A 26,961-nucleotide genomic window follows, 5' to 3' on the forward strand; every position below is an offset into this window, starting at 1 on the left:
AATTTTGAATACTTAGTTAACCTTGGGACCGTAAATTGAGTTCGACTCAACCGAAATTTCGACTCATCCAATTTCGACTTATCAGGAGTCGAATTACATACTTTTGTATGGAATAAAGTTTGGGACCACGTGAAAACTTCGACTCATCCGAAATTTCGAGTCAACCGAGTTCGAGGCAACGAGAGTTAACTGTACAGTGATATAATATACATTTTTAGGTAAGCTAGGACACGGTGACACCAATAGACAATATAAACCAAAGATCATAGAAGCCTTCGTAGGACTGTACATTAGGAAGGTGGCCTGTACAAGTCAATGTTCCATGGCACTTTCATCAACAGGACAGGTATTTTTGATGTGATATTGTCGTGTACATTAGAATAATGTTTATGAAGAAAAAGTCTAGTTGATTGATTGGTTTTTAATGCCACTTGCTGCTTATTCATGACAGTCAGTTTTTTTTTGGTGCATTTGCTTCAGTTCCCAGAGATAACCACTGCCCTTTGCTAGGAAAACTAACAATCCTAGTCAAATGAGATTGCATTCAAGTGGCCTAGGCCGCCTAGTGCTGGGTTTAAACTGACTTCGTTAGTGATACATTAGTTAGACCTCTGAAACCATTTGGCTACGGAAGCCCCCTAAAACAAGATTAAATAAAGAAAAAAAAAACCAATAGGATGAGAAAAAATAGAATAAAAGAATATTTTGAAACAGTTTGGCTTAAATATTAAAGAATTTTAATTGACTTTGGTTAATTTCATAAGTTCATGTTTTCATGATAAAAAAACAAAGGATTCAGGGTATTCATCCATGACTCAAAGTCAGGAGACCGACATGTATTCTCTGGCTGTTGGCAATCCTCTTAAAAAAAAAATTAAAGTCTGTGACTGTCCATGCACAGGAAAAAAATACAAAAAACGAACGAACTGTGCTTTTATTGGTGTTAGTTTGCATTCAAATGAATCAAAAGGAATGCATTAGAATGAGAAAGCTTGTAATTTCTATATTATTTTAGGTAAAAATATATATACTTTTCAATAAGAATTATATTTTTTTCTAAGAAATGAACTTCTTTTCATTATTTATTTTGTTTTCTAGTTATATACCTGGGGTTGTGGCCCCTGCTTAGGATGTGGTTCTGCAGAATTTACAGCTTTGAGACCAAGAAATGTTGAAGATTTACAGACAAAAAGAATTATTGATATTGTTTGTGGAGACAGCCATTGTTTGGCTTTGTCTCATGGTAAGTTGTCAGGGACAAATCCAGGATTTTTAACAAAAGGGTCGTGATTGCATAAAACAAGATATAAACAAACTTTTTTATTGATTTTATCTTGTAAAATCTTAGATATGGGGAGAAAACATGAGATTCCCTCCACTCTTTTTCATAAATAAAACGGTAGATATATGTCCTCTACACCACAAAGAATCAGAAACTGGTTATTTACTTAAAAAGTCATTCACATCTTATTTAATCTATACTGCTGACCAAAGACAAGGTTAAGGCTAAAGAATGGAATGTTTACACGATAAATATATAGAACTCATATAGGTGAATGGTGTGATTACCAATGACACAACTCTTCACAAGAGACCAAATGATACGGAAATTAACAATTATAGGTCAACGTACAAGTCTTAATGTTTTATTTTAAAAATGTCATAACATGTTTTTTTATTCCACTTTTGACAGACAATGAAGTGTATGCCTGGGGTAATAATGCCATGGGTCAGTGTGGACAAGGTCATGCTCAGAGTCCACTGACCAGACCAAGGAAGGTGATAGGACTAGATGGTGTAAATATTCATCAGATATCAGCTGGAACATCTCACAGCGTAGCATGGACATCATTACCTATTGACAGGTATTGTTTACATCAGGAAAATATCGATTCACTTATTATTGTAAATGCAATGCTGGCCAGTAATTTTGTCTGTCATATGAAAGAAAAGACGTACTGGACAAACAAAATTGCTTCAGTTCAGATTATATGCATTAACAGAAGAAACACTGTGGTCAATAAACTATTTTAGTCATGAAAAGATGAAAAATATGCTTGGTCTTTTTCTTTTTTCTTTTTTAAGAAATATATGGTGTTTTATCAAATTTTATATGATTGTAAAATTTATAACGTGTGTAAGCATGTTACTTGTAGACAAGATGTTGAATATTGTAAAAAAAAAGTTTTTATATATTTTACCATATTGCAAATTTTAAGTTAAGTTTTGTATAACATTGTTGATTAAATGTTTAATTCAACAAACATTTTTGGCAATGCTGCATTTGTTACACCACTGTTGTTATTTCAGACATGTTATACCATGGCACAGACCATTCTGTGTAGACTTACAAGAAGCAACATTTTCTACCATGAGATCTTTCCTAGAACATTTCTGTACAGGATTTAGTAGCGATTCACCTCTCCCTCCATTTCCTACTAAACAGTAAGTTTACACTCATGGTGTCATCCATAGAATGAATAACACCAATGAGTAGTCAAATTAGCCATTTTATACAAACATTTGTAGGTACAGAGAGGAAATACAATTATCCAAGTTAATAATAGTATTTGAAGGTAGGACAACAACACAGTTTTCTTCTATAAAATTACATATTCACAATTTATACAGAGACTGATAAATCATTCAACAATAAATAGAATGTCCAACTATTCATGTGGTACAACAATAAATAGATTGTCCAACTATTCATGTGGTACATTTTAAAGTACACCAGAGGAAACAAAGATATGTATCTGAAAAAAGGTTACTTTGCTCTTCAAAACTATATTTTCAATTTTCAAAGCAAATACATGTCACATTGAAAATTGTTCCCACATACATAATACATACTATAAAAATGAATTCCTATTAAAGAATTTAAAAATTTTTTTTTGATAATTTATAAGTTAACTTTTGTTTAGTAATTATAATTGAAATTTCAATACTTTTAAAAACCAAGATATTTATTTATTATTTCAGAGAGCATTACCACTTTGTAGTGTTATGTCTTAAGATGTTAAGTACCCATCTGTCCTTAGCTGTAGCTGGAGGAATGACCAATGTTCTACTAGGACAGCAAGCTTCACCTCTAAGGAATCTTCTGTTTAGACTGATAGATAGTAACTTGCCACAGTCAATACATGAGGTATTATTTGTCATTCAAAGTATTTGGTCCTCCATGGTGTTAGAATAAATAATTTATTTAAAAGATTGGGGTCAATAATTAAATTTATCAGAAATAAAATTTAAGGGCATGGTGTGGCATTATGAAAGAAAGAATCTAAAGAAATTTCATTGAATTATAGTTGGTGGAAATAAAATTAAAATAATAATGTGACAAAAACCACTCAATCATTTGGAAAATATCAACATATACTTAATATTCACTGAAAGTTTCCTTTAAACATAGTCTTTGGTTTAAGACACAAACTAAATAGGTGGTAATCAGAAATGAAATGAAGTCATCAATTTGAATTTAAGAAATTTAATGCATTGTGGAATGAAATCAATGTAACCACAAAAACTAAAAATGAAATATTTCCTTTATTTTCTGTAGCTTGTTGCAGAAACTCTATCTGTGGGAGCTCCTCTGCTACTGCCACCTTTAAGAGAAAGAATGGAACTTCTACTCTCACTGTTACCAAAGGGACAGGAAAGATGGACAGATTTATCTTTGGGACAGGTAAATGCTATGTCATTTAAAACAATGCTGAAATAATTTTAAAATTAATTATTTTTTTGGATAGATCATGCATGTCTTGATAAATCATATGATAATAAAAAAAACTTATGAGAGAATATTGCATGCAAGAAAAAATAGTTTGATATTAGATAAAATTCCAAAGTTTACTTAATTTGATGAAAGGAAAGTTGAAGCTTATTTGCTATTGGAGATCCTTTTTTTCTCCCTTATTGGTGACTTTGTATTCATGTTACTTTGTTTCTAAACTGAAATTTTTTTTTCATCTTTGTGAAATTTCTGATTGTTCGTTTTAAAAAGAGGTTAAATAACCAACATTTATATGAAAAATTTCTTTTAATAAGGGCTTTTTTTTTCTTGACCAATTGATTTAGTTACTCAACAACAATGTCACTACAGGTAACAGTGTGTATAGTAGTGTATATAGAGGTTGTTAGATAATTGAATATAAAATATATAATTCAATATTATAATTTCTTTTGTAGAAGATGCAGTTGACAATTATATTGATAAGTCTACAAGACAGTAACCATATAGCTACCTTACTTGGTTTTAGTGATACACAGGATATTAGAATGGGAGGTGGCAGTACTAGTCAGAAAGAACTCTCAGACTTACAGCTCTCAGAAATACTTATGAAGACTGTTCTCAGAAACTTAGCATATGAAACGGTAAAGAATCATGTTCTTGATGTCTGGATCAAAAAGAAATATGTGAAATTTAGAAACTAAACACATTCATGGAGTCAATTATTTAAATATTTTCCTTAATTTATTCAAGATATATTTTTGTACTCAAGGGATTATTAATCATGCATGTTTTGATTTTGTTTAATTACTTTCCAAATAAAATTCTTATTTAACTGTCAAACAAAATAAATCTAAAAAATGCTTCAGTATTCCTTAGTATGATTTTAAATGATAACTCATCAATCTAAAAGAAATTTCTTAGTTTTAGTGATGATAGATATTTGTATTTTTAACAGGAGCAGACTCTTGATGATTTGGGTAAAAACTTAGATAAAGCTACAGATGTCCAGTCGTTTGAATATAAATCTCCACCACACCTCCACACACTACTGTCTGCATTACATAAACATCTATTAGCATTCTGTTATAACAGATCATCTGATCATCAAGTGGTTTGTACATAAATTTATCTTACCTCCTATACATTTCTAGGAATATTAAAAACAAGGTGGTTGGAAGTCTTTTTAAATACATGTAACTCAAACCATAACAATAGGAATTTGATTCCTTAGCATTGATTAAAACTCCATCTAACCAGGGATTGTTTTTATGCTCATCTTACCCCAACAGCTTTTACTAAAATAGCTCACAGTCATACATTGTTTAAATATTTTATTAAACATAGATTTATATGCAAAAGCATTTGGATTCTTTTTAATAATAGTTGAAAAAAGAATTATTCAATTGAAAAAATATATGCATGCAGTAATCATAATTTTATGAATTAATTTTTATGCATTTCTATATGCGATGTTTGCCAAGATGATTAGAATTATGTATTAAAGTTGTAGCATTCATTATTTTAGACTCACATCCTGGTTCTGGCACAACTTTGGGTAAACTTTCTCACAAATCAAATCTGTTAATGACAATATGAAGAACACAGCAAGAGAGTTTTCCAATCAATGATAAAACCTTTTTCTTAATATTTCAATGCAATTTATTAGGAAAGCAGAGTTGATCTTATATAAGGCATATGTTGTGTTAATTCATGATAGAAAATTCCTACAGCGCTTGTCAAAACTTAAAGCTGGTATTGCTGTTCTTCATCTTAAATTCACAGTGAACCCCTTAAACACTATTCCAAAATACCAAAACTCACTGCAAGTTCAAGTTGGCCTTTATACAAATGCTAAATGTGAATAGCTACATCTGTACATTTTTAAGAATACTGATGAAGGATTATTTCAACTACCAATAAATGACTTGAATAGACAATAAAAAAAGAAGAACACTATCACAATTAGCCTTCTAATATCTTTGTAAGATAGAGTGGTAATTGATCTTTGGTTTAGAGATCAGGATGAAACATACATCTTTGATCAAATTCATTTGTTAGTTATTTTCTTGTTTTATATTAACAGATATCACCAGTAGTAAAGTTATTACACCAACATTTATTTTTGATGTTACCCGTCGTAAAGAACATCCTGAGTAAAGTAGAACAGCTGATTTCTGATTATAACTTGTCAGCCTCACTCTTTACAACTATTGAAGGTAAACTATTGTTTGTTATTTTAACTTTTTTGTTTTATGATTATATTGAAGAATCTTCATCTATAATATATGACATAGCAGTTTATTATTTCTCTCAAAGTGTATATGTACAGATTTCAATAAGATCTCTCATTGTGTTACCCAAAATAATACACATAAATATGAAAATAGTTAAAGTTATCAGAGTGTTGGAAAGCTGGCAAAACATTTCAGCATGTGCAATCATGTTTTTACTTTAGAATCAGAAACTGATCTTGGTCGACAGCTTTGGTCTTTAAAACAAATTATAGTTATGTTCTTGAGTTTTTTATTCATATACTTGATTTTCTTATGAGATAATTGCCAATCTGTTATTGTGTTTTAGATATTCTCTATCAGTCCCCAGCAGGACTTATGAGATAATTGCCAATCTGTTATTGTGTTTTAGATATTCTCTATCAGTCCCCAGCAGGTTATGAGATAATTGTCAATTTGTTATTGTGTTTTAGATATTCTCTATCAGTCCCCAGCAGGAGCTATACATGAGATAATTGTCAATTTGTTATTGTGTTTTAGATATTCTCTATCAGTCCCCAGCAGGAGCTATACTATTTGAGATAATTGCCAATCTGTTATTGTGTTTTAGATATTCTCTATCAGTCCCCAGCAGGTTATGAGATAATTGTCAATTTGTTATTGTGTTTTAGATATTCTCTATCAGTCCCCAGCAGGAGCTATACATGAGATAATTGTCAATTTGTTATTGTGTTTTAGATATTCTCTATCAGTCCCCAGCAGGAGATAATTGCCAATTTGTTATTGTGTTTTAGATATTCTCTATCAGTCCCCAGCAGGAGATAATTGCCAATTTGTTATTGTGTTTTAGATATTCTCTATCAGTCCCCAGCATGAGATAATTGCCAATCTGTTATTGTGTTTTAGATATTCTCTATCAGTCCCCAGCAGGAGCTATACTATTTGTTATTGTGTTTTAGATATTCTCTATCAGTCCCCAGCAGGAGCAATACTATTCCATATGTTACATGCCTTGTTATTACTGCCCATGGAGAAAGTCAGTCCTATAATGCATGAGTTGATGTCTTTGTTGTCTAAACTGGACCAGATCTCTAAAATTCTACCTGAAGTTAATACAATAGAGTCAGCTGAGTTAGAAAATAAAGATGGTAAATATAGTAATAGTTGGACATATATTTTGTAAATAAATATAATTTCTCAGTTGAATTATAGAAATATTTCAGCTGCAGCATCTTGGCCAATTTAAATATGTAAAGCACAGAAAAGAAAAAAAACCTATATAGAATTGGTGATTGTTTTTTTCCCACAAAGATAAAGGATATTGAGTAGGAAGAAAGGCTGTCTTTTATATCAACCAGGATAACTTGTCTGTCACCCTAAAATAACTTCCTGTGAAGATATTTTGAAAATATTTTTATACCCCACCTACGATAGTAGAGGGGCATTATGTTTTCTGGTCTGTGGCTCCGTTCGTCCGTCCGTCCGTCTGTGCGTCCGTTCGTCCGTCCAGGTTAAAGTTTTTGGTCAAGATAGTTTTTGATGAAGCTGAAGTCCAATCAACTTGAAACTTAGTACACTTGTTGCTTATGAGATGATCTTTCTAATTTTTAAGCCAAATTAGACTTTTGACCCCAATTTCACGGTCCACTGAACATAGAAAATGAAAGTGGGAGTTTCAGGTTAAAGTTTTTGGTCAAGGTAGTTTTTGATGAAGCTGAAGTCCAATCAACTTGAAACTTAGTACACTTGTTGCTTATGATATGATCTTTCTAATTTTAATGCCAAATTAGATAATTACCCAATTTCACGGTCCATGGAACATGGAAAAGGATAGTGCGAGTGGGGCATCCGTGTACTTTGGACACATTCTTGTTTTAAGTTTTATTAACTTTGATAAATAAAAATTGCATAAAGGTAACATGGAATAGGTACTAGCCACCAAACAAGAAACATTTAATTTCAATTGAATCAAATTTTCATTTACAGTCTCTTTGAAAAACTTTTTTATCTTCTATTATGTCCATTTAAGTTTAAAATCTCAACTTTAATTGCAGCGGATAAATCAATAAGTTGGAGTTGGTTCATTGATATGGAGAGAACATGCTCTACATTGATTGGTCAGTGTTTAGGCAGTATGTTGGTTGGTTGTCCTTTATCTACACAGGAGAAAAATTGCTCCTCGTGGTTAGACAATATTTTGTTTGGAAATGGACCACAGCTGACAGCTTTACAACTTGGTTAGTATGACTATTTTAAATATTTTTGTCTTCATAAGATAGTTTAGTCTGCAAACTTTTGTGATAATTGATTGAAAAATAAAGGAAGGTAGCAAAAAATCAAGGCAATACAATTAGAATCTACAATTTGTTTTATGAATTTATATACATTGTAATAAAATATATTGTAAACACCTCTTAAATTATATATATTCCCTTGCATTATGCCATAAAAATACATCTTATAATGAGTTATATTTATTTTCAGATATATTGATAAATAAAATAGCAGATAAGTCAGGACAATCAATAGACCTTTCTGTTGGAGATTTTGACCTTGACCAGGATACAATGACCTTGCTGGAATTCTGCTGTGATTTAAAATCTGATGTTACTAGCAACCTCTGGGAAATGATGTTAGACTGTGCTAGTTTAGAAGGTAATTAATTATCCAATGAACAGTGAAATTGTTTCATGATATTTTTATGCCCCACCTACGATAGTAAGGGGGCATTATGTTTTCTGGTCTGTGCCTCCGTTCGTCCGTCCGCTTCAGGTTAAAGTTTTTGGTCAAGGTAGTTTTTGAAGAAGTTGAAGTCCAATCAACTTGAAACTTAGTACACATGTTCCCTATGATATGATCTTTCTAATTTTAATTCCAAATTAAAGTTTTGACCCCAATTTCACGGTCCACTGAACATAGAAAATGATAGTGCGAATGGGGCATTCGTGTACTATGGACACATTCTTGTTATTTTAGATGTGATTAAAATTAAACACAAATATTTGCTACAGTTCTCACTTATACAATTTTTTTTATAGGCAGTTAGTTTTTCCTAAAGTAACATTCTCTAATATTATGCAAAGAGAATAAATTAATAATTATTTTTGTGTCAAGGCTCACACTACTTAAAAAATCACAGGGAGAAACGTCTTCACTTTGTTGATTTAACAGTGCATGTATTGCCTTGTCTTTGTATCCATTAATGTTTAGTTTTCTTTAAATTACTTTTTATAGTACTGTGCCTTTATTATTGTGTGTAGGGTACTTATTTTCTTGGATTTATGGTCTTTAATGGTCAATACTTGTGCCTTTTAAATTCATACAGCTAGATATTTGCTGTCATTTTGATTCTCACTATTTAAGATATTTATTATTTACAGATTGGGATACCTGTGAGCTGGAAAATGAGCCAGATTTAGACTGTACATCCAGATGTTTGTTGGCTGCATTATTGAAGCACTTAGGACTAACCAAACATGCTTTGTCACACAAGAAGTAGGTGTCACTGAAAATAGTTTTGCTAATTTGCATGAAAGAATTTTATTAAAATGTATTTAAAACCTAAAAAATTTACCTGATGAAAAAATTACATTATTTTCATAAATGATAAGATTTTAGTTTAACATAGAGTTGGCAGTACTAGTGTCAATGGGAAGGGGAGAATTTTGCAATGATTTCCTTTAAACTGAAAACTGTGAGTTTCAGAAAATCACTAGATTCATAGATTAAAGGTCAACATCTTCTTTCAGAGAGCCATCAAAACAGCTTTTAGGCATATTCCACCATGTATACAAAGTTAGAAGCAGACTTAGAGCTTTCATGAGATCTAAGTCATCACCAGAATCTGACCATTCTGAGGCAGTCACTCCAGATGAAGCTGATCCATCAGTATATAAGTTTGAGCATGTTGAGAAGAAAGATGAGGATTCTAAGTATGATGTTGAGAGAGCTGAGACAGGAGAAAGGATAGAAGTAGAACATAAAAGGAAACCGGAGGAGGGGAAGGAAGAGCCAGAATATGAACAATTGTCAGGTATAAATCGTTTTTGAAAAATACTCAAATGTCATAATTTCAAACATTGATATTTAATTATTTCATTTGTGTAAATACAGTATTGGACAGTGACTAGATGGATGAATTGTCAACCTACATGGAATGTTCTGATATAGTTAAAATGAATAAGAAGAAGAGGATTATATGGCAGTTATGTACTTGTATAAAATATTTAATTTATGTCTGAACAACACCGTGGTTTTCAAGCAATGATTAAATCACTGCTAGACCAAATCATTTGAAATCATAACTCACTGTTCAACAAATGAAAAAAAAACCTGATTGAGTTTATAAGGATTTGACTTTTACTGTCCAAAAGTTGTAGCCCTTCTTTTTCTTAAAATAAAAGTGTGTTAAATAATGTAATAGATCAATTTGTACAATTTTGTATAATTTACAGATGATGAAGGAACAGTGAAAGATGCATTTCCCCCACTGAAAGAGACATCATTTGAAGATGTTTGTAGGGAATATCAACATAGATGTTTGTTCATATTACTTGGTGTCAGACCAGCAGTCACAGGTTAGAAATCATTAAATATATATAGAATATTTACAAGAAAATGTTGTGTCCAGCCATACACATTTTTATGCTCAGAATGGTAGTAAGGGGGTGTTATATTTTCTGGTCTACATGTCGATTTGTTCAACTGCTTACCTTGTTTCAGGTTAAAATTTGGAAATTAAGTTTATTTTGATATTACTTTTTAGATTTTATGCCAAAGTAGGGTTCTAACCAAAAGGTTGCAGTTCAATAAACACAAAATGTCATATAATGAGAAGGCATTGTTTCCTATGAATACATTTTGGTGAACTGTAATGTATGATTTCCCATGTTTACTCCCTGCCCAACAAGAATCTAGTACATGTCATAATGTTCATGTATTGCTAATTTTATTAACTTACTGTTTACCTGACAATGCACTTACACTTATATTGATTTCTGTGTTCTTAAAAGATGTTGAATTTAATATTGACTGTTTGATCTTTTCCAGATCCACCTAGTCAACAGTCTATAAGTGAAAGAAATGACAAGACAACATCCTATCATGGTAGATATAATTTGTATTGCTTATAGAAATGCTAAGAGGGTGTATTATTTTCTATATATATGTTCCGGACCATGTGAGTATTTGGACCATACACGTAGCTTGATAAAAATTAGAACGTTCATACAGTTAATTTTACTTACTTGACAAAACTATGATAAACACATGACGATGGTCATTACCGATTTGTTACTACGAGTGAATGGCAATATGTCGACTGAAAATAATAAATTCCAAAAATTTCTTAATGAACTGTTACACAAGAAGTCAGTGGAAAGTAACATAGTTTATTTAAGTTATCTTGTGAGTATGGTGTATTGTAGTCATGCTACGATATTTGAGATCTAGAGCTTCTTTAAAACACCGTAGACATATCGGAATGGCCCAAGACCACGGTATCACTGTACGCAGCTACAAAAAGGCTAGCTTTTCGCTCCCAAACAATGAAAAGGATGGTGCACAACCAAGACTTGCAAATGCAAAAAAGCTATGATGCCGTGTGGAAGTAAATGTCACCCCAAGCCTACATGTGTACATACAAGAATCTAATAAGCGATGAAAACTAACTATAGCATCAATATTTAATTTTTACGTAGTATTTGAATTATAAAAATAATACATTGTCATGTAACAATCATTGTTTTTTAGATAAAGTTTTTGTATTATTGAAACTTTTATAATGTAATTTAAAAAAAAATACCTATATTGTCCAAATACTCATATGGTTCAGCCCGTTAATAACCAAAAGAGTATCATACTCATATGGTCGGACCATATGAGTATACGCATATGGTCCAAATACTCATATGGTCTGGAACATATACACTCAAGTTGTTGTATTACCTTGTGACTTGTTCTTTTGAATTATTTACACATATTCAAGAGAACCATTTAACCTTGATTTTGCATGAATACACATGCATACCAATTTCTATGTTATAAGATATTTTCATTTTTTAAAGATTGTATTTTTTATTTATTTTTTATGAAACAGAGGAAAAGACAAAGTCAGAAGAGGAAAATGCATTCTCTTTACCCAGAAGAGGAAGTTTCCCAGATATTCTCAGCAGGAGTATTAGTGGACAGGTTGGTTATAAAGTGGATTTCCTCAGGTTATTTATCATATCTATTCAATGGGGAAAGTCAAATTTGAGGAATTTCAAAATCTAAAAGAAAAATTATTTGAATAATGGACAAGTATCATTAACTATGATGGAGAATCAAATTGGTTCAGATGCTATTAATCCAATAATTTCTTATTAATCCTCTTAGTTTAAATATCAATATGGTATGACCATGTGAAAACAACAATGAATATATGCACCTAGAAGTTTTACTTCATTAAAAATTTCAAGTACAATATCACCCATTTCAATACAGATATTTCTACATTTAATGTGCCACTCAACATATATTGAGTGCATAACATCCTTTGATAATTTATAAAAAAAAATGAGCATGTAACTTAGTAGAGATTTGTCATTTCTTAAATTGATGTTGCCCTACATTATCATAGTTGTGTACATTAAATGCATATTAATTGAATGTGTTCTTTTATAACTGAGAGTGCAGAAACAAATGCATAATCTTTAATGCAGGTAAAATTACTCTACATTACTATAAATTCTAAATATTTGATACATTTTTAACATACTTTAATTTAAAATATTAAGAGTTTTGCATTGAATGCTTTGAATTATATAGTTTCAGGAAGGTAATATCAACTTGGAAACAGATAATTCTATGGAAAATACAAGAGGTAATAAATTATGTTTTACTTTTTATCTCACCTGGCCCAAAGGGCCAAGTGAGCTTTTCTCATCACTTAGCGTCTGTCGGCCGTTGTCCGTCGTCTGTCATTGTTAACTTTTACAAAAATCTTCTCCTCTGAAACTACTAGGCTAAATTAAACCAATCTTGGCCACAATCATCATTTGGGTATCTAGTTTAATAAAAGTGTCCGGTGACCTGACCAACCAACCAACCAACCAAGATGGCCGCCATGGCTAAAAATATAACATAGGGGTAAAATGTAGATTTTGGCTAATATCTCTAAAACCAAAACATTTAGAGCAAATCTGACATGAGGTAAAATTGTTTATCATGTCAAAATCTAAATTTTCAGATAAATCGGATAACTTGTTGTTGCATTGCTGCCCCTGAATTGGTAATTTTAAAGAAATTTTGCCGTTTTTGGTTATTATCTTGAATATTATTATAGTGGAGATTAACTATAAACAGCAATAATGTTCAGCAAAATAAGATCTACAAAAAAGTCTACATGACCAAAATGGTCAGTTGACCCCTTAACATGTTATTGCCCTTTATAGTAAATTTTTGTCAATTTTTCATAAATTTTTGTAATCTTTTACAAAAATCTTTTTCTCTGAAACTACTTGGCCAAATTTAACCATACTTGGCCATAATCATCATTAAGGTATCTAGTTTAAAAAATGTGTCCGGTGATCCGTCCAACCAACCAAGATGGCCACCATTGCTAAAAATAGAAATTAGGGGTAAAATGTAGATTTTGGCTTATATCTCTGAAACCAAAGCATTTAGAACAAATCTGACAATGTGTGAACTTGTTTATCAGGTCAAGATCTATCTGCCCTGAAATTTTCAGATGAATCGGACAACCTGTTGTTGGGTTGTTGCCCCTGAATCGGTAGTTTTGAGAAAAATTTTGCAACTTTTGGTTATTATCTTGAATAATATTATAGATAGAGATAAACTGTAAACAGCAATAATGTACAGCAAAGTAAAACCTACAAATCAGTCAATATAATCAAAATGGTCAATTGACCCCTTAAGGAGTTATTGCCCTTTATAGTCAATTTTAAACAATTTTCATAAATTTGGTATTTTTTTTCAAAAGATTTTAACTACTGGGATAGATTCATTAGATAGAGATCATTGTAAGCAGCAAGAAAGTTTAGTAAGGTAGATCTACAAACACATCACCATCACCAAAACACAATTTTGTCATAAATCCATCTGTGTCCTTCCTTTATGACATGCGCATAAACCAAGGTGAGCGACACAGGCTCTTTAGAGCCTCTAGTTATAATCAATGATTAAGACAGTGAAAAATTAATAGCTTAAAATTGAAAAGATGTTGGCATTGCTATATGTTTTTTTCTTGTCAGTCCAAAATGCTTCTATTATTAAATTTTAAATTTTATTGACTTCTTTAACATCTTTTGCAGAAAATTACTTCATTTGAGTATATTTTTGTTCTGCAATGATGAAAAATTCTAAAGCATGGAGACTATCTGTAAAGTTTCAATAATAAATATTTAAACAACTCGGTGATTTTCCTTGGAAGTTAAAAATGATAATCAAATTTTATGGCATATCTGATAGAACACTTTTTTCCCTTTTATAGGAATACAATTTTTGTCCTTACAAAGAGTGAAGGAGAATTTAAGAAGATTAAGATGGCAGCAAGAGAGACTTGGAGATGGCCATTCATCAGTACATGTAAGGAAGAGGTCCTTTGTAGGAGAGGTAGCCACTAATGTTTGTAAGTTTGTATGTGGAGAGAGTGTTAGAGGCTGTAGTTCTGGGGTGTCTGACCATGAAGGTACTGCACAGATATCCAATACTGATCCTAAAGAGATGGCTATAGCATTAGAACATCAACAATCTAGAGCAGAGGTACATTTACTTTATATTAAAGATACGCATTGTTCATATTGTTTTAGAATGTGTCCACTAAACATGAAAAAACAATTTAGGAACAACTATATTGTATTTGTTATTTGTTGAATGACAAGTTTGTAGTCAAATAAAATCTACACATGTATATTTCTGAAGGAATAAATTTTATGATTATTTAGGAAAATGCATTACTCAATACAAAAGATATTTATATAAGATTTCGCAGGTGGTAACCACATTTACATACAAGTAGTACACTTTAAAAAGTTTATCTCAAAGTTGTTACAACATAAGTTAAAAATTGTTCACTATTATTCCTGTCCTTGCTTTGGTTATTTGCTAGTTTAATATATATATTTGGGAAATTTTTCTTGTTGATTATGTTTTAAAAATCATTTGAACCATAAAAAAAATATCAGTTACAGAACAACCTTGCTTTACCAATAAAATTTTATTGGAAAAAAATGCATATATGTATATAGGCTTTATGTATTGTTATTGAATATAATTAAAATTCTGGTATGTGTATATTTTATATTCCAGGCTAGACTGTATGCTTTGAATCAGATAAGAGAGCTACTATCCACCCAGCAGGAGTTACAAGAGAAATCAGATAGCCAGCCTACAACATTGACAACACTGTTATGTTCTGTACATGTACAACTCTTGTCAGGATGTTTCAGTTTTGGTTCATGCTTCAACTTTGGCTCATCTTTAGACATGCATGTAGCTAATCAAAATGCACAGTTATATCACTACCAGGTAATAAACTTAGATACAGATATTTTTTTTTCAAATAACTAAAATTAAACTATTAATTTTAAGGTATTTTGTTTCATGATGCTTTTATTATACCCCATGCAATGAAGTTGCCAGGGTATAATGTTTTTTACCCATCCGTCAGTCCGTCAGTTCAGTTTCTTGTCATCACAACTCCTCTCAAACCACACAACAGAATTTCATGAAACCTATTTAGATAATAAGGACATACTAAGCAGATGTGCATATCAACAGGAAATTATGATTCAATTTTTTTTCTAAGATTTACTCCCCTTTGAACTTAATTGCTTCAATATACCTCTGCAACAGTTTGTCATCGCAACTCCTCTGAAACCACACAACAGAATTTCATGAAACTTTGTAAATAATAAGGACATACTACGTAGATGTGCATATCGACAGGAAATTATGATTCAATTTTTTTTTATGCCCCATTTATGGGCATTATATTTTCTGGTCTGTGCTTCCGTCCGTCCTTCCGTTCGTCCCGCTTCAGGTTAAAGTTTTTGGTCAAGGTAGGTTTAAGTATTTGGTAGGGGTAGTTTTTGATGAAGTTGAAGTCCAATCAACTTGAAACTTAGAACACATGTTCTTTATGATCTTTCTAATTTTAAGCCAAATTAGAGATTTTACCCCCATTTTCACATTCCACTGAAGATAGAAAATGTTAGTGCAGATGGGGCATCCGTTTACATGGGACAAATTCTTGTTTCTTATACAATTTTTTATCTTACAGTTATTTTATTTCTCCAGTGACAATTTGGGGACGTGAAATATGTGAGCTGGCTCACTAAGGTTCTTTAATTTCAGTAACTGTTGATTCATTATTATTAGTAGGATACCAATATTCATTGATTTCATGTGTATGGTGGAACCATGAATTTTAATGTTCAACAATTTGCATATTGGAAGAGTTCTAATTGAAGACTTACAAACACTTGATTAATTGAATCTGTAAGAAAGTTATAAGTGCAGTTAAACAACAACACAGACCAAAAAATGAATTCTTTGACAACATTACAGAGAGCTGAATAATTACTTAATAAAGAAAAATTCTGGAGTAGGTAGTCAAAGTAAGTTAGTAAGAATTTTGTTTACCTTTATAGGATGAGATAAAATCTGCCAAGACGGAAACACAACAAGAAATACAGCTAGCTGTGCACCAGATATATGAATTATTAGTAAAAGATCTGATAAACACAGACAAAATAGAGACTTATAATCCAGGTTGGTTTTGGGGGTTTTAATTATTATTATTTTTTATAAATCTGGTTACTGAAGTGGCAATACATAGACCTTGCTGTGCATATTCATTTGATCAGATATTTGTTTATTTCCACACTTTGTATCTACAATTCCTCCTAGACCAGAAACAGCATTTTAATGGAAATTAAAATAAACAAATCAGTATGTAATGACATTGAGCATCTCAAATTCCATTATTTTGGTCAAAGATATTTTTGTAATTTTCCATAGCAAAACCCATATCTACAAAAGGAATAGACATCAGACAAGTACTCCTTAAACAAATTTATTTACTATTTACTTTTATATACAATTCCATGGTGTTTTTCTCATATTAAGGTTTTGTGTTAAGGGTGTTCCTGGAAAAAAATTAATTAGGATTTTGGGTTGCAATTTTCAAAGAATAATCAGGAAATAAAAATATATTATATAGTGAGAAATTGAGAATAGTGTTGTTCCCTGTATCCATGTATTATTATGAAAAATATTGTCTAACCCCAATACTATTTTTCCTTGAATAGACCTTTAATAGGTACCAACAATGTCATTTCAGATGTGAAAAAGAAGCTACTATTATGGACCGGGTATTCTTTGTCAATGAAGTACTGTCCATCTGACATCTCTCTAGCCGTGTCGTGTGGACTCCTACCATTACTGTTCTCACTGAGTGGTGGGACTACACATATGTCCTATATAATGCCCTCAGCTGACTGGAAACTACAGGAAGATCAGTTGAGTTTAGTGTTACAGATGTCCAGTGGAAACTTGATGAGGCTTATTACCTTGACTGCTGGGTATGTATAATTTAGAATGTTATGATAATATTTTTTATGCGAATGTACGTTTTGTACTTTTTTTTTTATGAAAAGTAGTAGAAAATTATATAGAAAGCAACCCAGTATGAATTAAAGAAGAATAAATTGCAAATTATTTTCTTGTTATGGCTTTTAATATTTATCTATTTTAAGAAAAGCTCAAAGCTGTTATTGATTACTTATCAAGATAATTTTTTGTTTTCAGCATGGATTTCTTTTGTTTTTGTGGAAACAAATGAGTGTCAAAAAATAGAAGATATCATTAACAATTAAAAGCTGTTCTTTTAAAATATGCATATTTTACTCATGATGTCATTTTTCAGTTTTTCTATTCCTGTAAACACGGACTTATGAAAATAAGAAATAAAGAAAATGTCAATTATGGAACAGAATATACAAATAAAGTTTTGTACTTGTAGTAGACTGTATTTTCTTGTACATGGTATTGTATATACATTTATGATGGATTTTATTTTAGTGTATATGCTGACAAGCTTGGTAGTGGTGTAATACAAGGAGTACTGGACTTACTATGGAGACAGCTTCAGAGTCTGTGTAATGTTGAACAACAGATGATAAAGTGTATAACAGCTAAAACTGATTGTAAGAACAGGTCTCTGTGGATTCAGTTATTTTCGTGGGTATCAATTTTCATGCCGAAAAACTTGAAATTTTGTAGATATTTAATTTCATGGTTTTTCGAATCTCTTTATACAAATCCTATTGAAAATATGTTATTTGTTGAACATTTGAATTCTTGGTTCAATTCATGAAACCCACAATAATTGGTATCGAACGAATAATAATGAATCCACAGTACTATATATTAAGTTTTTAAACAACAGCATTTTGATGAAGAATATTTTATTTAAATTCATTTTAATTACAAAACCTTGGCAGCTATGACCACATAATGATTTAAAATTAAAACTAAGCAGAAACTTTACCCAAAAAATGCAATTCTGTAGAGAAAAGTATTTTCTTGGATGATGTAGTCATTCATATCTTTGGAAATTTTCGAATAGTAGCAAAATTTGAAATTTACAATGGAAAATGATTTGCTTTTATATTTGTTTATAGGTAACACCAAATATAGTCCAACTGTGCAAGGAGACTTCTTGCTGTTCCTGCAGAGAGTTGCTTCAACAAGAACAATACAACAACATTTGTCATCAAAACAGTGGATAAATATGTTTCTTTCCATAGCTGGCTATAATTTAGGTAAGATATTGGTCATCAGGAAAAAAACATCATTTTATTGTTTAGAATGTTGAAGGAATCAAATAAAGTCAATACTGTATATGTTAATGAACCATTTTTGTTAAAATATTGAATGCACTTTCATTTACATTTCAGAGACTAACACTTACTATAAACTTAGGACTAGACTTATAGCTATGAATACTTTAGAAACAGTATTGTCTTCTATAACACTAGAAATGGATAAAGATTTCCTGAAACAAGTAAGTTTTAAACAGGTCTTTAGTTTAATGTTTGGAAATTGCTTGATATTAACAATTGCAGTTTAATATATTACTCATTAAAGTGTTTTGAAATTTGTAATTTATCTGTTCCTATGAGTCTGTATGAAAACCACCAAACATGACAAGAAATTGTGTTGTATTAAGATTAGGTCACCATGTTGTTTCAACATTTCAATGGTAGCCTATCTATATGTCATGTATGTATATCATATTTATTGAAAAAAACACAATGGATATAATATGCTAAATATCTTGGAAAATGGTATGTAAGCATTGACTTTAAATCTCTAAAAAATATATAATAAAATCACAACTAGCTATCTGGCAGAAACAGAAATCCGGGATGCTTAAGATTACATGTGTTTGCAAAATTATGTATTTCATTTATCTATATGATGGAAACAATTTAAGGGTGTGAGCAAAAATATTTCAAACAGGTTTAAAATTTGCACATCATTTGTTACTGTGTTACAAAGGTGTTTTTCAGTCATATTTAGTACTTAAAATAGGCTGTTAGTTTTCTTGTTTGAAATGTTTACATCAGTCATTTCAGGGACTTTCATAGCTGACTATGCGTTATGGGCTTTGCTCATTGTTGAAGGCCATACAGTGAACTATAGTTTTTTAATTACTGTGTCATTTGGTCTCTTGTGGAGAGTTGTCTAGTTGCAATCATACCACATCTTCTTTTGTATATATACAAGATTATTATTGTATTTCTAAATATCATTATTGTTCACATATATATCGAAATTCAGGTTGTTGATGATCTCTTCACCTTCCTGTCTAACAACATGTGGATAATACCTGAGAAAATAGCAAACCAGGAAGTCAATACCAAGAAAGATCAATTGTTATGGAAACTATCTGCCATGGATGGACAGGAAGATTTGTCTGAGAAAGGGGAGGTTACTGAGACAAACATCCAGGATGCCATGTTTGATACAGACAAATGTGTAAATTGTACAGTGGAAGGAAATAATGTGTTGACACACAGCTCCTCAGGGAAAGGCTATGGACTTGGGGTTACTGCCATGAGAAATGGATGTTACAAATGGAAGGTGGGTTATTTTTGTATTTGTGTCAGTATATATTGGTGAAAGTACAATCATCTGTTTTTACTCAAATTTGGAGATTCGTGAAAGAAATAATTTTATGACCAAATTTAAGATATTTTGACTGAGATGTTCTGTGTATGGTTTTGTATAAGAAAATAAAGATCCTGCAATTCTCTGCTTTAAACAACATTTAACTTCAAACTTTGACATGTATTTCTGAAAAAAAAAGAATGATTTTTTTAAGAGATTATATCCGCAAGATACTTCAAAAGTTTAAATTTCTGAAAAAGTTAATATATATATGTGAAATTATGAATGCTTTTATTTACATCCATCCTAGCAATTGAATAAAATATTCTTTTGTTTGCTTTCTAAATATACTCCAAAAACTAATACATTCCTTTTTCTTGAAGAAAAAATTAAAAACAAAAAAAATGCAAATTTTGGCCTTCATATATCAATAAATTTCACTTTTATCAAATAGGTATATGTGATGAAAGAAAACAAAGGGAATGAAGGTACTTGTTTAGGTGTAGCTAAATGGCCTGTCCATGACTACGCCCACAGATCGACCCATGATATGTGGCTATATAGAGCCTACAGTGGGAACATTTATCATGGAGGAGAACACAGTCTGACTCTACCATGTTATACACAGGGAGATTGTATCACTGTTGTACTGGACATGGATGCTAGAACATTAGCTTTTGCCAAAAATGGAGAGGTAGGAATTAAAGACTTTTGCTGTTAGTGTAAAAACTGGTTCCATTTGAGATTTTTGTAAAATATTGAAATATTTGAATGATCAAAGTCATAGATTTTTGTCAATGCTTTTGTAGCAGTATCTTTTTATGTTCATTGTTCATGGCCACATGTATATCAAATTTCAAGAAATGGTTTTGTATCATAAATATCATAAATATCACTTTATACTGATCACTTAATAAGTATATATATTGTAGGATTTGAGAGTTGCTTTTGAAGACATTGATGCATCAGAACTTTATCCTTGTGTTATGTTTTATAGTGGAAATCCATGGGAAAAGGTAATGTACATGTTAAATCAATTGAAATTGCAGTATTTGCAGTAGTTATTTTTATACATATTTCCAGTAAATATATAAATCTAATTAAAATTTTGATTTTGGTTTTTGGTGGGCTACCCACAACAAAAAATTTCTATTATTTTTATTTGCATTTAACTGAAAACATGAAACTTGGGGAAAAAATGTGAAAAAATAGCAGCATCTGATTACAAACGTTTATTTAGTGCTATGAGACAAAACTTTAATATGGAAAAATCCTCTCTTACATTAAATGGAACTTAAAGTTTTTGATGGTCCAATTTATCCAAGCCTTAACCAGCATGTCTTGACAAAGGCTATTGACTTCAGTCTTAGATTTCTGTAATGTTATATTTTAAAGATAATTCTTCCATTCATAAAGTAAGCGCTGAGTGTTACCAATGTGAAGTGTAGTGAATTATTAGAAACTTTAGATACACTAATAATTGTATTTAAATATAATATATATTTTAATTTTAGGTGAGGATGGGGGACATGCAGATGTGTGAAAGTTCTCATGAACTCTTAGCAGGAGATCCTCAGTGTGCCCCAGCTACTGCAATAATGGTGGAGGCCAATATATCTCTCATTAGGACATTACACAGAAATGAAGTTTGGGCTGCACATATTTGTGAGAAAATGCTTCAACAGTTAGGCAAAGTCAAAGAACTTATTACACCACCATCTAAAAGTAGGTTTATCTTGTTTGTAAATATTATTTTTGAAAATCAATGGCATAATCTATATATAAAACTTGTAGAAACTTCCAATTCATTACATAATGACATTGTGCACACACATGTATTTTTTTCTTCAGAAGGTGGGGGAGGATATATGTTCGTTATATAAAGGTGACAGATAAGGGGATATTAAAAACTCATAAGTCAAAGAGAAACCGACAACACTTTGGTATAAAAAATGAAGAGCAACGAAAAAACAAGTCTTCTAAACACTATATAAAAACAATAGACAACAACATGAACTCCATTCAAAAATAGGGGTGATTTCAGGTGCACCAAAAGAGTAAGAAGATCTCTCTCTTGTTACTACTGTAAATGCAAATTCAAGATGGCTTGTAAGCATCTTTATTTGGCTCCTATTCCAAAAATAATTGGGACAAAATTCAATAAAACTCGGTGCATTTTCATTATCATCTTTCTAATTGATTACCGTAGTGTTAAATGAACATGGCAGTAACGACATTCTCAACCCTCAACTTCAATTTTGTTCTAAAATGTTGAAACAATATTGGTGAATGTAAATTTATTTTCCTTACTTTAGATCAGGATAATTCTAAATCTGACCTTGATAACAAAGAGACAGGAGAAAAGGTGGAATCTGAAGACAATGTTGAACTTACCACAGAGGAGGAGACAGTCGATTATAATGATGATGAAACAATTAAAGTTTTATGTAATGAGGTATTGTAAAATGTCATGTTTAGGTCTTAAGAAAATATATACAATGCAATTTTTGGTTCATATTTGTATGAAAATACTCTTTGGTCAGCTTTGCATATAAATGTTGAAAGACTTGAAATAACAATATGCAATCATCATCATTTGCAAGTTTTTTGCAATAGTATAAAACCTTGACTCATAACCAGTAAACCTTACAAGTGTCAAAAACAATCTTGAAATATGTCAAACAGTATGAATTTTTGAAGATGTTGCATTAAGTGCAAATCCAGTATATATAGTAGTATGAATGTCTTGAATTGTTTGACTTTTGTCATTTCGAGGCCTTTTATAGCTGACTATGCGATACAGGCTTTGCTCATTGTTGAAGGCCTGTAGTTGTTAATTTCTGTGTCATTTGATCTCTTGTGGCGAGTTGGCTCATTGGCAATTATACCACATCTTCTTTATTATATTTGCTCATAGATGTTGTATGCTGTGACATGTAATTTTTTTCAAAATAAAACTTATGTATCATTTTAGGTATGGCCCAGTCTTGCTGTGATAGGTGGTTTAGATCCAGGCCTACGTGTTGGAGGAAGATGTATCCACACCTCCACATCAAAGAGAGGCTATATAATGGGTATGTCTATAGAAGGAGCCACAACAGTCAAAGTTCAGTGGGATGACGGAGATTCTACAAGCAGGTTTATATTCCATTATGTTGTTGATTATGACATAGCTGACATTTGTAATGTTCCTGCCTTTATATTTTTCATATTTCAATAAATTTTAAAGGTATGAAGCATATAAGACCAATAAGCATACATGATTGTGCCTGATGTTCATATGATGAAATCATAATCTTTCAGTCAGTTTAATTGAAGTCTGGAGCTGGCATGTCAGTTAACTGCTAGTAGTCTGTTGTTATTTATGTATTATTGTCATTTTGTTTATTTTCTTTGGTTACATCTTCTGACATCAGACTCGGACTTCTCTTGAACTGAATTTTAATGTGCGTATTGTTATGCGTTTACTTTTCTACATTGGTTAGAGGTATAGGGGGAGGCTTGAGATCTCACAAACATGTTTAACCCCGCCGCATTTTTGCGCCTGTCCCAAGTCAGGAGCCTCTGGCCTTTGTTAGTCTTGTATTATTTTAATTTTAGTTTCTTGTGTACAATTTGGAAATTAGTATGGCGTTCATTATCACTGGACTAGTATATATTTGTTTAGGGGCCAGCTGAAGGACGCCTCCGGGTGCGGGAATTTCTCGCTACATTGAAGACCTGTTGGTGACCCTCTGCTGTTGTTTTTTTTTATTTGGTCGGGTTGTTGTCTCTTTGACACATTCCCCATTTCCATTCTCAATTTTATAATGTAAAGAGTTTCAGAAGTTACAAAAGTATGGCAGTAGATATAAATAGTTTACACATTTCAAACTAAATTGAGATGATAGAGAAGAAAAAAAATACTTTTTCCATTTCATGCTTATTAATGGATAGTTTATTCTTTTTGAACACCTTTAACTTGTGCTTATGCTGAGCCTGATCAACACTTATATGTGAAAAGATGTTGTCACTGGAACTGCATCACAATGATAAGAGACCTGTTGAAAAGGATATCATCCCTGTATGTCTACCTTTAATACCAAAAAGAATTGTTCATCCAAGAATTCAAATATGGACAATGATTGAACTACTAACTATAGAATACTGATGATTCAATCATGATGTTTAATTTTCAAAATCTAATGTCTAAACATTTTTGTCATAAAAGTAAAGACTATCTTTTGCTTTATTTTCAGTGATGTCCTAATAAGCAAGCTGAAAGCAGTTGAACCAGTGCTGTTTGATGCCAATCATTTAGATGGTTTCACAGCTGCTCACTTGGGTGCAATAGTTAAACTGTTATCTCTCCCAAGTAACCAAGTAGGAAAGCCAACAAAGGATGTTAATACTCAGACAACAACAGAAAAAGATTCTAAGAATAAAGAAGAAGAAAAAGCTGCAACAGATGCATTGATGAAGAAACTTGACGAAGACATAGCTAGGGTAATTGAGCAGGAGTTAGAAGAAGGTAAAGAAGATCATAATGCTGATAAAAGGAAAGCACCTTTGGTTTCACTGGAGACGTTAGAACTAGAGGACTGTAGTATTGCTTCTACTGTGTCTTCTCCCAGAGAAGAAAGTTCTGTGGAGGAGGACAGGGAGCAGGAATCTGCCTCTTACTCAAATAAATTACCCGCAGTGTCTTCACCAGAAGTAAGAGAACCTGCTGAACAAACACACCCTGAAGAGGAACCAGAAATACAGCCAGTACTGGAGCCAGAGGATTTATCAGAGAGCTGTGACTCATTAGAACCTGAAATATCAGAAAAAAAGGAGTTCCAAGCATCTTTTGTACAAGTCAGTGCTCTTAAGGCATTAAATAATATTATCTGGACAAACAAGTTCTCAGAAATGTTATTGGTACCAAAGTCTGATCTGGCTGCTGATAGTAACAAGGCCTTAATCGATGGCACTGTAGTTAGACGGAATGAAGATATGAAGACCGTGCTGAGGTTGTTAATGAAGAAGATGGTGAAAGTTGCCTTGTGTACATCCTTACTTAACAAAGTGTTTTCATTGGCTGAGTTAGAGAGAGCACAAACTGTACTGTACAGATCATTAATAACTTGTACAGCAGAGGAGGAGTCTTGTATTGGTGATTTACATGGTAAGTCAGAGACATACATGTAGAAAACACACAATATGTGTACAAGAAGCAGGACATTTAGAATTTTTTATGCCCTATTAATGGGCATTATGTTTTCTGGTCTGTGCATCCATTTTCTGTCTGTCCGTCCATTTGTTCTTCCATTCGTCTGTTTGTCCTTTCGTCCCAGGTTAAAGTTTTTGGTCAAGTTAGTTTTTGATGAAGTTGAAGTCCAATTAACTTGAAACTTAGTACTCATGTTCCCTATGATATGATCTTTCTAATTTTAATGCCTATTTAGAGATTTTCCCCCATTTTTATGGTCCATTAAACATAGAAAATGATGGTGCGGATGGGGCATCTGTGTACTGGGGACACATTCTTGTTTTCCCAAGTTTTGCGTGTAACAGAATTTAATAAAACATATAGATCTTAAAAGTCTAATTTTTTTTAGCTGGAAAGAAAAATACACAAAATATAGTAATTTCAAAGAATGAAAAGTGAATATATCCTTCTTGATCCTATCTTTATAGCTGAAACAATTTAAGACAACAAAAAAAACCAACAAAAACAATCACTACTTATTATGTCCTATATGGTCAATTCTTAAAATACAATGGTAAAATGGACATTTACATAATGATGAATGCTAATCAAAGCTCTTGTACAAAAAAGGCACCTATATGGTAATACATTCCTGGTAGAATAGCAAGATAAACAGTGTTTTGATTTCTGTTTGGTCGTATAACAGAAAGGTTGATTGCATGGAAAAACTGAAATGTATTCTTCTTTTCAGCCAAAGTAACATTATTATCAAAATCAATAGAGGAACTAGAAATAAAACCAGAACAGATAATAAATGACATTCCTCCATCAACTAAAACTTCTACAACAGACTTGGCTAACAGAACAGAGGAGATGATCTCAGGAGAGAATGAAGACACAAGAAACAATGGCAACTCACAAACATCTATACTGAAGTACTTGAGACGAGGGTATGGTTACTTACTTGTTTAGCTCAGTACCTTGACTTAAGGCAGAGATCCAAATCGTTTTATGTTATGAAATGTTTCAAATGCACTTATATCAAGGGACTGTAATATCTTTGTTGACTGAAAATCTATCATTTTCGTACTAAAAAATAAATCTTACATTTTTGAGTATAAAGTTTTTGTTTGCAGAAATATATCCAATGACCATGAGTTTAAGGAAACATAAAGCATAACATGTTCTCAGTAGAACTGTGAAGGTATGTGATTTTAACATAGTATTTATTACTACAATCCTTTATTTACAGACAAGAAAATGCTGGAACATTATCAAGAAACCTGTTCAGCAGAAGAACAAGACGAGAACGTCATCCGGCAGGCATCATATCAACAAGAGCATCAAATAACATACAAGTACCACCACAAGCCCCTCCCCTCAGAACAGCTCCACCTCCTCAGAGGAGGCCACCACACCCACCGATCAGGACAAGATCTCCATCACCACCACCACCTCCCATAGCCACTCCTCTCCTGGAAATGGGATTCACTATGCCGTCTATTAAAAAGGCAATAACTAAAACAGGTTTGTACTATTAACACTTTTGACATAATGAAAAGGTTACTTTAGTAATTTGTCCATCCACTATAATTAACAAAAACAAAAATAAATAAATTTACAGCATTAAAGACTACTGTGAGTTC

General features: G+C 31.8%; 1 protein-coding gene across 2 annotated transcripts in view; it reads left to right on the top strand.

Moving 5' to 3' along the window:
- LOC143071382 (putative E3 ubiquitin-protein ligase HERC1) overlaps window positions 1-26,961 on the top strand; it is a 91,273-nt gene that overhangs the window by 16,185 nt on the left and 48,127 nt on the right. For both annotated transcript variants that reach the window (XM_076245636.1, XM_076245635.1), the window contains exons 9-42: window positions 219-346; window positions 1,099-1,243; window positions 1,694-1,865; window positions 2,311-2,445; window positions 2,983-3,148; window positions 3,560-3,685; window positions 4,189-4,374; window positions 4,689-4,844; window positions 5,817-5,949; window positions 6,924-7,112; window positions 8,019-8,201; window positions 8,449-8,619; window positions 9,345-9,459; window positions 9,714-9,997; window positions 10,419-10,541; window positions 11,014-11,070; window positions 12,062-12,153; window positions 12,772-12,826; window positions 14,456-14,727; window positions 15,274-15,492; window positions 16,617-16,737; window positions 17,309-17,549; window positions 18,049-18,173; window positions 18,651-18,791; window positions 18,927-19,033; window positions 19,813-20,115; window positions 20,597-20,836; window positions 21,075-21,158; window positions 21,657-21,867; window positions 22,458-22,597; window positions 23,117-23,280; window positions 24,381-25,291; window positions 26,067-26,265; window positions 26,568-26,842. In XM_076245636.1, coding sequence (XP_076101751.1) covers window positions 219-346; window positions 1,099-1,243; window positions 1,694-1,865; window positions 2,311-2,445; window positions 2,983-3,148; window positions 3,560-3,685; window positions 4,189-4,374; window positions 4,689-4,844; window positions 5,817-5,949; window positions 6,924-7,112; window positions 8,019-8,201; window positions 8,449-8,619; window positions 9,345-9,459; window positions 9,714-9,997; window positions 10,419-10,541; window positions 11,014-11,070; window positions 12,062-12,153; window positions 12,772-12,826; window positions 14,456-14,727; window positions 15,274-15,492; window positions 16,617-16,737; window positions 17,309-17,549; window positions 18,049-18,173; window positions 18,651-18,791; window positions 18,927-19,033; window positions 19,813-20,115; window positions 20,597-20,836; window positions 21,075-21,158; window positions 21,657-21,867; window positions 22,458-22,597; window positions 23,117-23,280; window positions 24,381-25,291; window positions 26,067-26,265; window positions 26,568-26,842 — 6,369 coding nt within the window. The remainder of the gene's footprint in view (window positions 1-218; window positions 347-1,098; window positions 1,244-1,693; window positions 1,866-2,310; window positions 2,446-2,982; window positions 3,149-3,559; window positions 3,686-4,188; window positions 4,375-4,688; window positions 4,845-5,816; window positions 5,950-6,923; window positions 7,113-8,018; window positions 8,202-8,448; window positions 8,620-9,344; window positions 9,460-9,713; window positions 9,998-10,418; window positions 10,542-11,013; window positions 11,071-12,061; window positions 12,154-12,771; window positions 12,827-14,455; window positions 14,728-15,273; window positions 15,493-16,616; window positions 16,738-17,308; window positions 17,550-18,048; window positions 18,174-18,650; window positions 18,792-18,926; window positions 19,034-19,812; window positions 20,116-20,596; window positions 20,837-21,074; window positions 21,159-21,656; window positions 21,868-22,457; window positions 22,598-23,116; window positions 23,281-24,380; window positions 25,292-26,066; window positions 26,266-26,567; window positions 26,843-26,961) is intronic.

This window comes from Mytilus galloprovincialis, chromosome 4 (genome assembly GCF_965363235.1).
Source record: "Mytilus galloprovincialis chromosome 4, xbMytGall1.hap1.1, whole genome shotgun sequence".
NCBI classification, from domain to species: domain Eukaryota; kingdom Metazoa; phylum Mollusca; class Bivalvia; order Mytilida; family Mytilidae; genus Mytilus; species Mytilus galloprovincialis.